This window comes from Diadema antillarum, unplaced genomic scaffold, assembly GCF_040938485.1.
Source record: "Diadema antillarum isolate AM-2024a unplaced genomic scaffold, OU_Dant_1.0 scf00000226, whole genome shotgun sequence".
Classification (NCBI taxonomy): Eukaryota; Metazoa; Echinodermata; class Echinoidea; order Diadematoida; family Diadematidae; genus Diadema; species Diadema antillarum.
The window spans coordinates 1,911,458-1,928,486 of NW_027271115.1; the positions used below are offsets into that span (position 1 = coordinate 1,911,458).

The 17,029-nt window shown below is 39.6% G+C and overlaps 1 protein-coding gene across 1 annotated transcript in view; it reads right to left on the reverse strand.

Moving 5' to 3' along the window:
• Window positions 1-17,029, reverse strand: part of LOC139724666 (unconventional myosin-XV-like) — a 69,304-nt gene that overhangs the window by 17,242 nt on the left and 35,033 nt on the right. Inside the window, exons 7-13 of the mRNA XM_071635795.1 lie at window positions 16,830-16,912; window positions 15,143-15,371; window positions 14,532-14,706; window positions 9,688-9,848; window positions 8,482-8,615; window positions 7,632-7,899; window positions 5,070-5,204 (exon numbers count right to left, since the gene is read on the reverse strand). Coding sequence (XP_071491896.1) covers window positions 5,070-5,204; window positions 7,632-7,899; window positions 8,482-8,615; window positions 9,688-9,848; window positions 14,532-14,706; window positions 15,143-15,371; window positions 16,830-16,912 — 1,185 coding nt within the window. The remainder of the gene's footprint in view (window positions 1-5,069; window positions 5,205-7,631; window positions 7,900-8,481; window positions 8,616-9,687; window positions 9,849-14,531; window positions 14,707-15,142; window positions 15,372-16,829; window positions 16,913-17,029) is intronic.

Here is a 17,029-nt window from a genome sequence, read left to right on the forward strand (position 1 = left end):
TTTGGGACGTACCACAGGGCAGTACCACAGGACAGTACCACAGGATAGTACCACAGGACAGTACCACACGACTTGTCCTGTGGTATTTTGGGACGTACCACAGGACAGTACCAAAGGGCAGTACCACAGGACAGTACCACAGGAAAGTACCACAGGATAGTACCACAGGACAGTACCACATGACTTGTCCTGTGGTATTTTGGGACGTACCACTAGGACAGTACCACACGAATTGTCCTGTGGAATTTTGAGACGTACCACAGGACAGTACGACAGGAATTCCTGTGGTAATTTTCGATGTATACCACAGGAGAGTACCACAGGAACTGTCCAAAATCCCACAGGAAAATCGTAATATGGTGCTATTCCACACAGAAGTACCACACAGCAAATTAAATTCGTAAGTACCACAGAAAAATGCTACAGGATATTCTTTTTTTTTCTTAACATTTTATACCAGAGGACTATCACATCAGGAGAATATCAAACAGCAGTACCACACAGGAGTACCACACAGGAAAATTGTAAGGCAGAATCAACTGAAATTTATAACAAAAATACATACAAAAAAGCACATATTAATATTCCTCAATTAATTGATAGATGAGTTATGCTGTGAATTATAGCAATTGATTTGCCATTACTTATCCTGTCCTATACTCCTACAGTACTTCACCCTACATGAGCACCCCTGTCTACATAAACCACTCAGAGCACAACAAAACCTGCCATGCCCCCTTTCAATTAACTTAATCTACCTTGCAATCCCTCCCAAAAATTCCCATCAAACAACCACAAAAGTCAAGAAGACGCGATCCAATACCCACATGATATTTCCAACCATATACATTCATTACTGTGTCGATGTTTACAGAGACAACATTTTTGTTTCTGCAGATCCAGTCTGTTATTTTCTACATCAATACACTTATTTGTCACTTTTGGTCAACTGAGAACATTCTGTTTCTCTTACGCAAATTAATTGCTCCTGCTTCTCATTTTGCAGCAATCTATGGGGGAGTAGTAGCACTTGAAGCAGCACTATGAATCATATATTCATTTTCTGCATGGTCAACAACGTAATTTCACCCACGGACACTCGGTCACCACAACAACATGCGATGGACAAAGTTTTCAACCAATCTCCCTCTTCCTTCACTTCAGCTTTCAAAGAAGTTTCCCATGTCTGCTAGAACATTTGTGACCCACTACAACAAAAGGATCCTAAAGTCGCTGACGGCTGAGCCAAGAAAATCAAGTTTGAAGTCACATTGTCAAAATTGGTCAAAACAATCAGATTTCTGTTTTTGGCATAATTCTGTAATTGAATGTTTTGTCTATCATCTGCCGAAATTTCGAAGCTAAATGATCAAAGGAAAGGCAAGAAATCAGCGTCTTTCTGGGCCATAATTTTCTGACTTTCTAGGTAACAGAAATGTGTCTGAAGATTTGGATTTAGCACTGAAGCTAGACTCCGCCCCTAGCAATGAGGGAGTGATCTTATTGGTCAGTGGGTGGCATCCTGATTACCGATTGGTTGTGCGTAGACCGCTGGGGCTAAGCTTGAATGAACATCACGGAGGTTAGTCCGGTAATTGCTAGGAGCATACCTTCTATTGTCAAGAGGTGAAAACCGTCTCGCCTCCCCTTGATCATGGTAGCATCGGAAGATTAACTTACAGGCGTTTTTCTAGACATTGATTTCCTCAACCACTTGACATGCATTAATAAAATCATCGATATCTCCGCAACCAAGTACTTTTATGATTTGTGCTATATATGAAATTAAAGAAGAAGAGTAAGGAAATAATATCATGCAATTTCAAGAAATTTGTAGTCCCCCGACTTTCAGATCATAGGTGACCGTGCACCTCAAAATGAAGATAAAGTTGCACACACTGATTTTGCGTGAGGACTGAAAATAAGTGACATGGGTCAACCTAAGCTGAACTTGACTTTTTCATATTTTCTGAAAGAGCGGGTTTTCTTTTACATTATGCTACAATTTGGTATCATAAAACGGGCAGGAAAGTGTGTTTTTTAGCAGTTTATCTCTAACATTTTTTGTAGAATAGTGTGATTAGGTGTGTCTTTAGAATCCCTTTTTCATTTCTAAGAAACCTTGTCCACTATACTCTTCACTTTCAACTCTAATAACTTTTGAAAGGATAGTGCTACTGCCTTGAAAGTTGGCATTAATTATGGACAGAATGTGTTAATGAGGCAAATCCCTTCATTGTTGTTACTCTGGTGGTTTACTTCCTGTTTTTTGTCCCAATCATCGCACAGCCAGCACGGTTTGGTAAAGATTAAGCGCTTCAATAGACACTGTACTTCAGAGCCTCTTTTCTCAGTTCACACTTTTCCTGAGTTTGTGCTTTCTTTCCAATATTTAGATAGGTTAGAAGAGTCCATTTGATTTGAGTTATACATCATTTTAAAGCTTAAAATCTGCTCTTTTAGAATATGGTCTTAACTAAACATTCCTGTCTGGCGACTTTTTGTTTGTTTTGGGGTGCAGGGTCACATATTGTTGAAGCGGGTCACATTTCATTCACAAAATGCTAGATGACAAAACACTAAGTGTAGTTGGTGGTACCAATCCGTAAGGGAAAGGGGATATGATGAGCTGTGACGTGCACAGAAAGAGCTGAGAAAGAGAGGCATACCAGACGTAATGGTAGGGGCAGTTCTGTTGAGTTCTTATGCAGAGGTAAGGACAATACTTAGAGTAATTGGATCAGAGCTATTGGACGGAGTCTGTGGTGAAAGTTGGCATACAGTGTACATCAGGGATCTGTCCTAACTGTCACTGTTTGCAATAGTGGTTAATGAGGTGACAGAGAGTGGGATTGTTAATGGAGATATTGAATGCAAATAACCTGGTTTTGTTTTTTGTTCTTTTTTTATTGTTCCATATTTCACATTTAACAAATAAATAGGCCATAAACATAACAATACAAAGGCAAGGATGAATTTTCAAGTACGATTTAACATGTGAAATATGAGGAATCTACATAGAAGCATTGCTCGTAGGGTGGTTCTGATGAGCAAGGGGATGGAGGAATTGAGGGAAAAGTTTCAGTGGAAGGTACATGTAGTGGTTGAGAGCAAGGGACCAAATATAAACCACTGGAAGATAATGATAATGATAACAATAACATCTCATTTACACGTACAATGCAGGGTAGTCTCTTCAGAGTTGCCACTGCTCTACCAGAGGGCCCTGCCATTATTATTACCCTAGCATTAATTGCCAAGTATCCATTCACATGTATACACCCAGGGACATGGTGGGTAAAAGCATCTTGTCCAAGGACGTAAGCACTGATAGGCAGGAATTGAATCTGTGTCCTGCAATTAAGAGTTGCGAGACTTATCCAATATGCCACAGCGCCCCTATTGTTACCAGGTTGGAACGAGTAGTGCCGTTCCGTGAATGAGTTAGATCCATGTGGTGTGTGTGGGAAGAGGGGTAATGGCAAATTTGGTGTTGCTGTGCATGAAATGTGGGAAATGGATTTATGGTTGATGTACACAAATGAAGAAGGTGACCCCAAAAACAACAGGAGGTTCTATTTTTGGAAGATGTTACAAAAGAGTTAGAAAGCTGGCAGAAAGGGTGAAAAGGGTTAACCTTTTAACTGTGGGGATTTTCCCAGCATTTCATAGGAGAATTTACACCATATGCAGCATACTCATTAAACCCGTTGAGGATGGGTTAATTTCCTTCAACACGCATTTTCCACAGACCCTTGCCCGAGTATATATCATGTGACTGTGAATCACAAAAAGAACAAAAAGTTGCACTCCTTGATTTTACGCTCGGGCTCAAAAAAGGTGCAATGGGCCAACCAAGCCATGCGATCTTGAGTTTTTCATATTTTCTGATAGAGCTATCCTTTTACATTATTCTTTAGTTTGGGATCATAACATGAATGGGAAAGTGTGCAGAGACTCCAACCCCAAGCACCTTGTAATCTGGAGATTCTCCCGCCCGAAACCCCTTGCAAACGGGAGACTCCAAGTTGATGTGTGCGAAGCGCGAAGTTCCTAGGATTCTAGATGTTCTCTGGTGCTATCTAAGGCTTATTTTTTCAACATACGATAGAAATAAGTAAGAAATCCTTTCCATCGGGAGACACAGAGCCAGGGCGGGAGAAATCAAATCTCTAATGGGAGAACGGGAGATTGTGTAAAAATGGGCTTTCGGCGGGAGATATCCCGTCGAAAACGGGAGAGTTGGAGTCTCTGAGTGTGCTTTCAGCAGTTTTTGTACAACCGTTATGGGGGGAGAATAAAATGATCAGGTATGTCTTAGAGTCCCCTTTTCATTTCTTGAAATCCTTTACACACTCTTCACTTTCAAGTCTAATAACTATGCAACATACCTGGGCCAGGTACTAAGAAAATCTATCAAGCATTTTTTTTTTACTAAAATCAGGATAGCAAGACGTGGGAATTAAGATCGGAGATAGATGAACAACACAATGCCTCTAGCACCCAATGGGGTTAGAGGCATTTAACCCATTGAGGACGGTTTGATTTTGCTACAACACGTACTTCCCATAGACAACTGCCCGTGTATACGTGTACATGTACTTGGGAATTGTCCTCAACGGGTTAAGCTGATAAGACTTGTCAGCCAAAAATATGAATGCGCTATATTCTCTGAACATTTTTTTTTTTCTGTAAACAACAGACTGATCCTCACTTTTACAGTCCATCTGGTAGTGATGTGAAAAAAAAAAATGCATGCACATTTATTTACACAGAAACTGATTCCTACATCTACCAAAAGACTGCTGTCAACAGCCAAATTCACAAATTGTCTTCCAAGCTGAATTCCTTGGAAATACATAGAGCATGTTTTGTAGTAACATATCACATGCACACACACAAGCATTCACATGCACACGCACAAGCAGGCACATGCACACACACAAGCGGGCACATGCACACAAACAAGCAGGCACATGCATACACACAGCTATGCACATGTTTACTTTGATTCAAAAGGAAATGATTATTCTTTCAGTTAAGAGGATCTTTGGAGAGAGTATGCTCACCTGATTAGTCTCAAATCGAGACACCTTCTGCATCATTAGGTCACCATGCTTCACATCAAAGTACACCACCCCATCGTGAGATTTCAGTCTGCGGCTTGAGACTATCTCGCCAAGGGAGACGTGCTGAAGAATCTCCTATATGTTTTTTTTTTTTGTGTGTGTGTGTGTGTGTGTGTGAAGGAGAAGGAAATACACTATTGAGGAACTGTGGTCAGTTGTAATCCTTAACACTGACAGAAATTGATAACCCTAAATTGCATAACCTGCCATATATATCGGTCAAAACTCTTAATTTCCTTTATTGTGCATTCTTTTTCTAATTTTACACTATTGCCAACACTGCTGACCGTACTTCATGACATGTGTACCATTGCTGCCTTTTTTTGCATGGCTTTAGCGGCATAAGAAATTTTCTCAAACAGATCCTAATTGATGTATTTTCCAAAATTATGCTAACACATTTTCCTGCATTGCAAGTTTACCTGATGTCTCATATCTTAACTACATACATGTACATTGTACAGTACCATTTACGCTAAGATGGGATATATGAAGACTAGGAAAACTGCACATCTATCTTGAAAGTTATGATTCCTATAATATCAGTAAGAGATCTCTCATGAAACTCTGTGTTGAGTTGGTGAACAAGAAGGTGAAATCCCCTATTTCATTCATCAGGTTCAGGTTACTATTCAGGTTTTCAAAATATCCTGTTTAAGTCTTTGACGATGTGTGTGAATAAAATTCTGTCTTTATGGCACTGTACTTTGCACATACTGATACAGATCTGCTTTTGAGTAGAAGCTTGAAATACTTGTACAAATAAGAAGAGCACCGTATATGCCATATATTCAGCGAGTCTAAATTTTCGCGAATCGGCGCTTCCCAACGATTTCGCGAGTGGTTAGATTCACTATCGTGGAGTACAGTGCTGAACACAAAAATGTATATGTGCACGTCACATTTATATCTGGATCACAGTCAATATTTTTGTGTGTCTTTGAATTCGAAAATAGCACCTGACTTGTGAAATTTGCAAAATAAAAACATTGACTGAAATATTTGGTGTATACAGTACTTGTCATGTGACATCAAAGTCACCTGACAAGAGATAGCTTTATTCAAGCAGCTGGCTCTTGAAGTTGTTTTCCTTTTATCCTCCTCCCTTCCCCCTTAAACTCTTAATGTGCCACATTCGCACCTCCGACTCAGTTGACGGCGTGCCAACTTCGCATATTCCGCTCAAACGCACAAACCCCCCCAAACCGATCGATATATCGCCAAAAGCCACAGTACAATGAAAGCGTTTCTTGTGATTCCGTTCCCCTCATCTAAGCTTGCATTTTATGTGATGATTGACTAACAAGCAGTGTTTCATACTGGATCTGCATGCAAATTTTAAGTTACTGTCTCTGCTTTGTGTGCAAAAGTTACATATTTACTAGCTGTAATGTAGCTACTGGGCATTTGAAAGAAAAGCAATTATGGATTTGCCATAGAATTTACATCAATGCAAAGCTTGACATTTTCTCTACAAATTTGCTCACTTCCTCTACTATTTAATATAAATCTATAAAAGTTGTATAGATTTTAAAAACAAAATGTTATCTCAACGCATGACTACGTTGGTGTCTCAGAATAAAGTACATATACATGGCACACGGGGGGTTTCCACCATGGCACATAAAGAGTTAAAGACCCGGTAGTGTGGAGATACCATGGAGATGGAAAGGCTGGCTCAGTTCGGATATATTTGAGAATCCCCCGAACAAATTGCTTAGGACCTTATCACTGATCTCTATGTAATATACTGTGAAATGTGGAATGTTCACATGCATTTTAATTTCACAAATTTCACGAGATCCTAGAGTCGCAAAATTAAAAATCAAGAGAAAGTTCTTGTCTACACTATATGCATTGAATGTTAGAGGCAACTCGCGAAAATTTCATGCTGCGAAGAAGGCCGTCGCCTCCAATTTGCAAAAATTTCATTCCACGAAAAATATCACTTTTTACAGTTAGTATACTGTAAAACGTGGAATGTTTGCGTGCATTTTAATTTCGCGAATTTTACGAGAGACGAGTCGCAAACTTAAAATGCACAAGAAAGTTCTTGTCTACACTATATGCATTGAATGTTAGAGGCAACTCACGAAAATTTCATGCTGCAAAAAAGGCCGTCGGCTCCAATTTGCAAAAATTTCATGCCACAAAAATTATCATGTTTTACAGTCAGTACTTGTACATGTCCACACACAGCTGAAGAATCATGACTAGAGTCAAAATGTCACATATGTGCATACGCTCTGATGCACATATTCGATGACAGGTGCTATTCTCAGTTTTTCAAATGTACTCTAATGTGCAGTGAATGAAGATCAGTTAAATTGAACCACCCACGTCTCCCCATGCTACCAGGTCGTTAAACCCATTGAGGACTGCCTGACTTTGCTACAACACTCATTTCCCATAGACCCTTGCCCGAATATACTTGTACTCGGGACTTGTCCTCAACGGGTTAAAGGAAAAAAAGAAAATGTCATCTTTGTGACAATTACTCACATGGGTGTGGTCCTTCAGGACATAGAACCCTTCCTTGTTGATCGCCAGGAGGCGCGGTTCACTAGGACTGGCGGCGCTGCGCATCCTGACCGGGAAGAAACTGCAGCCGAAGAGGCGCCACCTCTGTAGCACGCCCACGAAGCGGGCCCGCGCCTGGGCAGGGGTCATGTCATGCAGGTCGCTGAGGGTGGCGTGGAGTGCGTTGAGCCACTTCTGGGGCTGCTGCTTGTCCTTTACATTGTAGGGTAGCACCAGGTTGATGTCCTTTCTGCAGGACAAGCAACGGAAGAGAACAAATGGAATCAAAGCACCACCACAATATTATCAAAATAGTCTCAAATTTCGCATACATATCAAGCACACCCCGTTGGAATTATCCCTACTTTTGACATTTTCATCAATGCTAGTAGTGTATAATAGAATGGAAAATAATACCACATACGAGAAAGTTATGTCTTCAAAAAATATTTTCTCCTTCCAAACTTGATATTTCATCAGAGTAAAGATTACTCCTCAGAAAATGCCAACAAAGAAATAGCAACATTGTTGACAACCCTCCCCTTGTGCCTCCCCCCTTACCAAACAAAAAGAACAACCCTGCATTATCTGTCACAAGGAGAGTCTAACATGTTTTGTTGTTGTTGGTGGTGGTGGTGGTGGTGCTGCTGCTGCTGCTGTTGTTGTTTTCTTTTGTTTTCATCTACTTTATTATTACTATCATGTTTGTTTGTTTGTTTGTTTGGGGGAGGGGGCTGCATTTACATACAATAATATAAAGCCAAATATGGGAACCCTAGAGGAAGGGGAGAGGGGGTAGTGGATTCTCTGGCTTGTACCAACTGACACTTACTGGGTTGGGAGCTGGACCTGATCATTAGCTTTAATCTGGAGGGCTGCCAGGTGGATGATGGATGAAATCAAGTCGTCCCGTAACTGACCATTTTCAAGAATGACCAGGTGGCCAGCGATGTAATCCTGACGGACCTGCAGAGATCATTGAAATTGAGATGGAGAGATTAATGTGATATCTTCATGTGTCACGTCTGCAAAGCAATGACTAATTTCAATCTATCCAACACTTTCATTCCAGCACATAGCTTGTCCTTGATGAGGTAATGTTTTGTAAACATTCAGCATTTCTATTGGATGTGGTTTGGGAGGTCATGTATTTGCTTTACTGCAAATTGTGAAACCCCCTGTTTGGGCAAGGATAATTAAAAAACAGAACCCATATTCTGATCCTGATTAGTTTGCCACATGTGAAAGCGCTTCATTTTGTGATCACTTCCTTGATTCAAAGAGACAAAACAGGAACTAAGAATACCAAGCAGGACCAGTGACTCACTCTACTTGTGACACACACCCATGTTTAAGCTTAATGTCATCATGTAACAACATAATCTCAAACTCCTGTAGGGCCTACTGCCTTGGCTGTGTATGCTTCTAGTAATACACATGTTAATGTGTGCCAATTATTGTTGGTTATATATTGTGACTTTTTCTTGCGCGGCACGCATTCTATGTAAGGGGATGAAAAAGCAGCATCTGGCTGGCATCCATAATCTCTGAATTAACCATGAATAATATATACGAATGAAATTCATTTGGTACTTGGTATGGCATGACTGACATCAACAAGAACAACACGACAACAACAGAATCTTACCTGACTGCTTTGGTTCTTCAAAGCTCCTTGTTCAACAATCTTGTATTCATCAGACACTCACATGGTAATCTCTCTGAACCCACTCCTTCACACAAAGACACAAAATTCGCTCCTGCAACAATTGCTCCGGTCTTATTCTCTCGGGTTAGGTTTAGGGTCATGATAGGGTTTTAGGTTTAGTTTGATGTCAGAAATAGGATTAGGGTTAGGGTTGTGTCTGTGGGTAGAATTTATGTTTGGATCAGCATGCAGATTTTTCATGGCAGCAAATGTTGCAGGAGAAAATGTCATGGAGCCCCATCAGACACATTCTCCTCTCTCAGGCAGTGTGCATATCCACTAGTGCAGCCACACTTAACATTACATGACATCTACGCCCTTCAGACATACCTGGCTGTAGACAATGGACACAAGGTCCTCATTCTCCAGCCGCAGGGGGCGCATCCAGAGAATGCGCCGGAAGAGCAGCACAAAGCCGACGCCCATCTGTTCCATGTGGGTGGACACGTCCATGATGTAGTCATTCTGCTGGAGCAATGTCTCGTTTTGCTCTGGAAGGAAACAATTGTGTAAAACTTCTGTCTCAGCAGATGACATGTGCACTGCTTAAAGTGCTATAGTTTGTACCACTCATGACAGTGTACTATGCATGTTGTGGGCTTGATGATGATGCTATGAAAGTGGCTACATTGTACCTATAAAACTTTAATTCGAAGCATGCATTTCTGAGCTACATGTACTTTAGTATTCAAACTGCCATTATAAAACAGGAGAGTTCATTAGAATGTTCCAGGGAATATACATGTACATCTCAGGGTATAACACACTAGTTTGGGAAGGCTAAAGTCCTTTGCACCTAAAGACTGACATCTCTCAATACCTTTAAAATCATTGCAATTTTCCCTGCATTCCCTCCCCTTCCGGTCTTTATCATCACACTGTAACAGCGTTTTCTGTCTATTAAAGATATTCATTCCACAGCCTGACCCCTTTCTCTGAAAAATCAATGATGCCAAAGTAGCTTGGTATCAAACTTATAATGCATCAGAAATGCTTAACTCTTGTGGGGAAAGTTTTGCAACTACAGTCTTGGGCTTCCAAGCTTGGATGTGATAGATAGTTATCATTTGCTACGTATAATAAAACAAGGAAATTTCCAGACTGCACCTTGCCCACCAGGGAGACACCCAGGGTGAACATTTTCATGGGAATGGATAAATAGAGCAAACTTGAGAAAATTACGAAGAAGTGTGAAAAAGGCATGGTAGTTAAGTCTGTGGCTCAAAGCATTAAGCATACATAACTCTGCACGTTTTCATAGCAAAGGTAATCATTACCATATTCAGTAGAGAGTGTGAGAAGCTCTTAGAAATTTAATTATGCATAAAAAAGATATTTCTGTCCCAAGTGCATAGTTATTTGTCAAAAGAGAGTCTTGCCAGTTAGCCTTTGTCCAAGACCCTCCAGCTGTAGTGACTGCAAGGAGTAGGCAGAGGGCCATTAAGAGAGACTAGTCAAGCCACCAGTGAGAGCCCATACTAGGCCAGAGGGTCTCTTTGGATCTGTCAGAAGTCTTAGACCCTTTCTGAGCCAGAGACAGTGGACAATACTATGGGGTTTCTGTGCCAATCAGCACTCAAAACACACAGAGTTAACTTACACTCGAATTCTTGAAATGCATATGGGTAATTCCGTGAAGTTGGGTCAAAAAGTGTGACATTTTAGCATAACTCAATACTAATTATGCTATACATATATTGTTTATAGGCTTTACATTTGTATTGAGACCATATTACATTTCCTGGAAATGTTGTGCCATTCAGACTCAATTTTGATGAAGTTATTAAAACAATATGTAACGGTGTCCTGTAGCATCGTGACATGTCCATGTAGCATCGTGATAGTTAAAATCTGGTCCTAAAAGACAAATTAATGCAATTAGCTTGACCAAAATTTGATATAATATGCATAATTACTAGATTAGTCAGATAGCTAAATATCTTAACTCTCCTTTCCACAGTTTTACTTTTACAAGAAAATTACACAATGTGTCACTATGCTACGCGGTGTCCACCAAATGTCACAAAAAAGGACACCGCATAGCATCGTGATACATTTTGTAATTTTCTTTTAAATCAAAACTGTGTACAGCAAATTTGAGGTATTTAGCTATCTCATTCATATCTTGTAAATATGCATATTGCATCAAATTTTGGTCAAGCTAATTACCATAATTTGTCTCTTCGGACCAAATTTTAAAATATCATGCTACATGGACACGTCTCGATGCTACAGGACACTGTTACATATTGTTTAATAACTTCATCAAAATTGAGTCTGAATGGCACAAAATTTCCAGGAAAATGTGTGGCCTCAATGCAAATGTAAAGCCTACAAACAATAAATGTATAGCATAATCAATATTGAGTTACGCTGAAATGTATTTTTTAAATATCACGATGCTACATGGACACTGCCCCAACTTCATGGAATTACCCAAATGAGTACCCATTTCTCACTGACGGTCAACGGGTGAATTGAGAAGTTTCATTGGTCGAAATGACTATCTAAATCATTCGGTGGGATTGGTTTCTGGGACATAGTCTCCTTCGTCATTATCTATGATCACAATCATAAATCTCAAAAAGATTTTGTGCTGATGCACTCAGCTTTGGTTCTCTTGCTCTTCGTTTCACCAACAGTGTGAGGCCATTCTAAAAAGGCTACATGTACCTGCCAGTAGACTTTAATATCTGACCTGTAGTGACCTTTGACCTGAGCATGTGACCTTGGATAGCACCATAGCATGGAGATCCCCAAGTGGATCAATAACAATCTGGTGTTACTGTGTGAAAATTATTTGTCAACCAGGATTCTTGTGGTTAAACTTGATCACATGACCAGACATGACCTTTGACACTGAGTTCACATCTCATGAAGATGCAATGTAAAGGTCATATGATGAAAGTAAGCCTATGCCATGTTCAAACATCCTTATGCTGGCCAATGGAATAAAAAACAAAGCAAAACAAAACAAAACAATCACATGCACCATATGCTATCTCTGTCATTGTTTAGGTAAGGTGTCAAGTGTAAAGTGTAGTGGCATAAACTGGAGAGTGTCACACTACAATAACTTCACATCTTTTAAAGACAAGCCCCAATCAAGGGTCACATGACATAGATGTAAATGCTTCGTTAGAAAAAAATTCTTGATCATTTGTTAAGAAATACCTAACATATTCTCCAAGTTACATGTATGCACCAGTATTTCAATGTTCAAGAAAGCCATTAAGTGTAAAGTGTTACAGATTGTAGTGGTGTAGTTGTAATAACCTCATATCTACCAAAGACGTCATAAATGTACTTTTATCCACTTTTCATAAGTATTTTCTTGGCCAGTTGGAACAAGTTTCTGATAACCTGTGTAGTAACTACTCACATATTCCTCAAGTTATGTACTCCCGTGTTCAAATGAGCTGTTCAGTGTAAAGTGTTACAGCATAAATTGGTGGGTGTCAAGTTGTAATATCTTAATAACAGTGGGTAGAACACCATGATTAGCAGTCCAGAGGTCTCAGGTTCAAACCTCAGTTTTCTTTGCTCAATTTTCATCTATATTATATATCTTTCTGGTCAGTTTCCTTTTATTTGTATTAATGAAGATTCAAAAAGCTGTATCACTTCAGTGATCCATTGCATATATCTCCCAAGTTGATATCTATCCTTCAAGTTTATGTCAGGTTTACATAAGCTTCTGACTATACAAGCATTGAGATTAAAGGGTTTCTGGCATGAACACCACATTAGGGACTTCTATACCTCAGTTGACAGAGCAAAAATTTAGAAATCTGGAGGTCTCAGGTTCAAATTCCGATGGAGCAAAACCCTTTTCTCAATTTTCATCTAAATTATACATCTTTCTGGTCAGTTTTACCTTTATCTGCATTGAAACAAATAACTTCACATCTTCTAAAGACATAGCAAATTGGTCATGTGACGTAGACATGTAGCACTTTTCCTGGCCAATTGGAATCAATTTCCAGATTGCTTCTACAGCAACTATTCTCATATGTAACTGAATAAGAGTGGATTCAAGGGTAACAGGGAACTGTTTAGTGTAATGTGCTACGGAATAAGTTCAGGAGTTTCATATCAAAATAACTTTACATCTTTAGTAGATATGATGTAAGTGACAGATAATATCAACATTACACAAATTTATCTACTGTATGCTATAAATAAAAACACTTCCTGCAAATTCCTTATCACTTTGCAGCAAACACTCAACAGATTGGAAAGGTTGCGTTTGATAGTGTTAAACCAAAACATGACATACAAATCTATAGTCATACGGATAAGAATATTGTCATATTGCACTGCATGCCGAAACACAGATTATAGAGGGCTGTTTCACCAGATAGTTACACAAGTAGTGAAATACTGTAAGTGCTATTTTGTCTTGGTATCAGGCCTCACAGCTTAGATTTTTGCATGGAGGTGACTCACATCAAAACAATACCATAAAAAGAAAGAAAATCACAAAAATATAGAAAAACAATAACTTTACATTAAAAATGTAAGCATAATAATATTTCATACTGACTGTCATAATGACGCTCATTTTTGTCAAAATGAATTTTGTTACCATACTTATTTTAAGCCTTTTTTTCTGTACTTTGGAATAAAACACTGTGAACTTCACCTTGAATAACATCAAGCATTAATCAGCACATTGCTCAACCATTAAATCTGTACTTCAAAACGTAGTGATATATTGGTCTAAAAAAAAAATAGGTCACACCATTTGTCATAACTTCTGAATTTTACATCGTACAAGCATTAATGTTTATTTTCGTGCTCTACGAACCTCAATAGTGTTTGGGGAAAACGTCGAACCAGGGATGTCTTGGAATAAGAAATGAGAATACACCAGAAAAATATCAGAATTGCTGATGTGCGCTAACTTTATCCCAGATGTAGCATATGGCAGAAGCTCCATAACACACTGTACCATGCAGTAGTACTTGCAACTGTACAGTATCGTTTTGTTGCTGTTGTTGCAAAGGAATTTCTTCTTTTCTTTAAAAAAAAACCCAAAATAGCATAATGAAGATTGAGGTTGAAAAAAATCTCTAGAAGGATCAAACAAATGGGAAGGTCAATGGCCAGGCACTGGATTCTAATTAGCAATCTGTTAGCTGGTGAGTGTGCAAAGACGGCTCAATACGTACTGTTGCCTATGATGACAAATAGGCCAAACTCTTGTCTGTCGCCCTCGTTGGTGAGACCAAGGCTGCTGCAGAGGGCATCCAGTACGTCGGCTACCACTGTGCTGGCATTGACCTTTAACATGGTGCGCGCTCCACCGGGGAGAATGAACTGTTGCCGCTTGGTCACCCGTCCGTCCTGGGACAAATATAATGAAATCACAGGAATCGTAAGACTCGAGTCACTCTTTTAAATTTGCTTAAACCTTGCTCATATGGTTTTACCACATTGAAGACACTGAGTGAGATGTTAGCATTGTTCATTAGGAATAAACCCAAATTTTGCAGATGTATTGTAAAAAAGACAGTTTTCCAGACATTGAGGGAGTTATATAATCTCATTACTCATAAGGCCTACATGGTATCATACCTTTATTTCAAACAATGTGATGCATTTGTCACAAAGCTGTTGCTGTTTAGTAGCTAAGATGAGTCAAGCTTGCTGGTGGGTTCCCTCAATGCCCTCACTCTAGAACTAATGAGGGATGCATGTCAAAAAGCACTGCAGCAGTTTGCTGAAATGGACAGGGGCTACATTCAGGGGTTTCCTTAACCCCGGTCCCTTTCATACTCACCAGTAAGTTGGTGACCTCGGTCTCGATGGGCATGACTCGTCGGCCACCATACCGCAGCGCCTTGCGCATGTTCTGCGCGCACATGGCTGCCAGGCCGCTGTACACGTTGGGCCCATCCTGGGCACCTGCCTCCGTGAGGTACTGGAAGAGGTAGGGCCGGAGGACTTTGGAGCAAGGCATGTAGGCTGTCAGAAGGAGCAGCAGTCGCCAACCCTGCTGAGCACTTTGCCTACAACGCAAATGGGGGAGCACAATCATCAGATGCGGATGTCCGTTGAACAACATTTGCCCTTGATAGCATAGGTCTTGCATAGAAAACCCCAATACTTTGTACAATATGTATATAAGTGGATTGAGCGAATACCACAATATTAACTGAACACATCAATTATACACTATGTGTTATGCGTTATATGAGCATTGTTAATCTTTATCACTATCATCAATGACATTTGAGGAAAGGAGGACAATCTGTGAAAAACAAATTTTCAGAGTTTTGGTGCTGCCATTGCTGGACAAGAAGGCTGCAATATTTCATGACGTCACACATGGATGGCATATACAAAGAAAATATAAAGAAATTTCAACACATTTCAATATTTCTAGCATAATGTAAAAGTACTTGACTAACCTCTTTCAGAAACCAGGGGGAATAATATCACTAGTAAAATGTCACTACCACAAGGACGGAATGTGAACCTTTCATTAAAATAACATTTTGCGGAATTCTCTATAATACATTATTCTTATATCATTGTCCATGTATGATGTCACAAACTACCAATTCTCCCATTAACCCATTGAGGATGGACTGATTTTGCTATAACACACATTTCCCATACACACCTACCCAAAAATCCTGTCTTCAACAGGTTTATCAACACACAAATCCCCGGAAAATTTCTTATTTGAAAAATAACAAAAAGAAAACCAAAAACAACCCATAAACCCATCAATCATCCAAAGTGGGTCGAGAGGTCCTTCCTGAGAGGCAAAATAAATTAGGGACGCTCGTTTCCTGAATTACTTCCCTCACCTTTTTTTTTTTTTTCAGCCAACTCATGGTAGATGTGGCATGTCTTTACAGTGACCCTACAATTATATGTATCAGTGTGTAAAGCTTTGAAATGAAAAAAAAAAAATGCATCCTTTGTTGCAAATATTCATGCATCATTATTCTTATTCAAATTTATGAAGTCGATGTAGGGCAATTTGTCAATCAGTTGCAATCATTATTCTTTATCAACACTAGATTTTAGCTGGAAGAGGCAGCAGGTGATGAATTATTAACTATAAGTAGAGCCTTTTCTTTTCTGTGTACAAACCATAGGAAAAGTTGAGATATGATTGCATCGTCATATCAGTAATTTGTTGCCCTTTGTTTTCAACCAATAGTATGACTGTCGTGCAAAAAAAAAAAAAAATTGCAAATTCCAGAGTCATGTCTGATTTCGAGGAAAATTCTGTCATAAGCACGATTTATAGAAGAATTTCAGGAATTTGAATGATTTATCAAAGTCGATTTGAACATGGAACAGCATTGCACTTGAAAATGATGTACAGTCAATTGATCACTGATTTTACACTTTGTGTGTGTCCCATACCCATATATGGCCCCTAGGGTCAATCTACATGGCTAGTGAGTGGCAGGAATGATGAGTTGGTCATAGACGTGCTTTGTACTCACCTCTTAGGGCTCCTGTTGTCCGTGACCTGCTTGATGACCTGGCACAGGATTTCGTCCCGAAGCTCTGGGTACTTGTAGCCGGCCTGAGCAGAGTGGAGATTGGAAACACAGTGTAGATGCACACTAGTGAAACCTGAACTTTCCTACACATTCAAACTGTGATCATATCCTCATCAAAAAACAACAACAAAGCAGGAGTA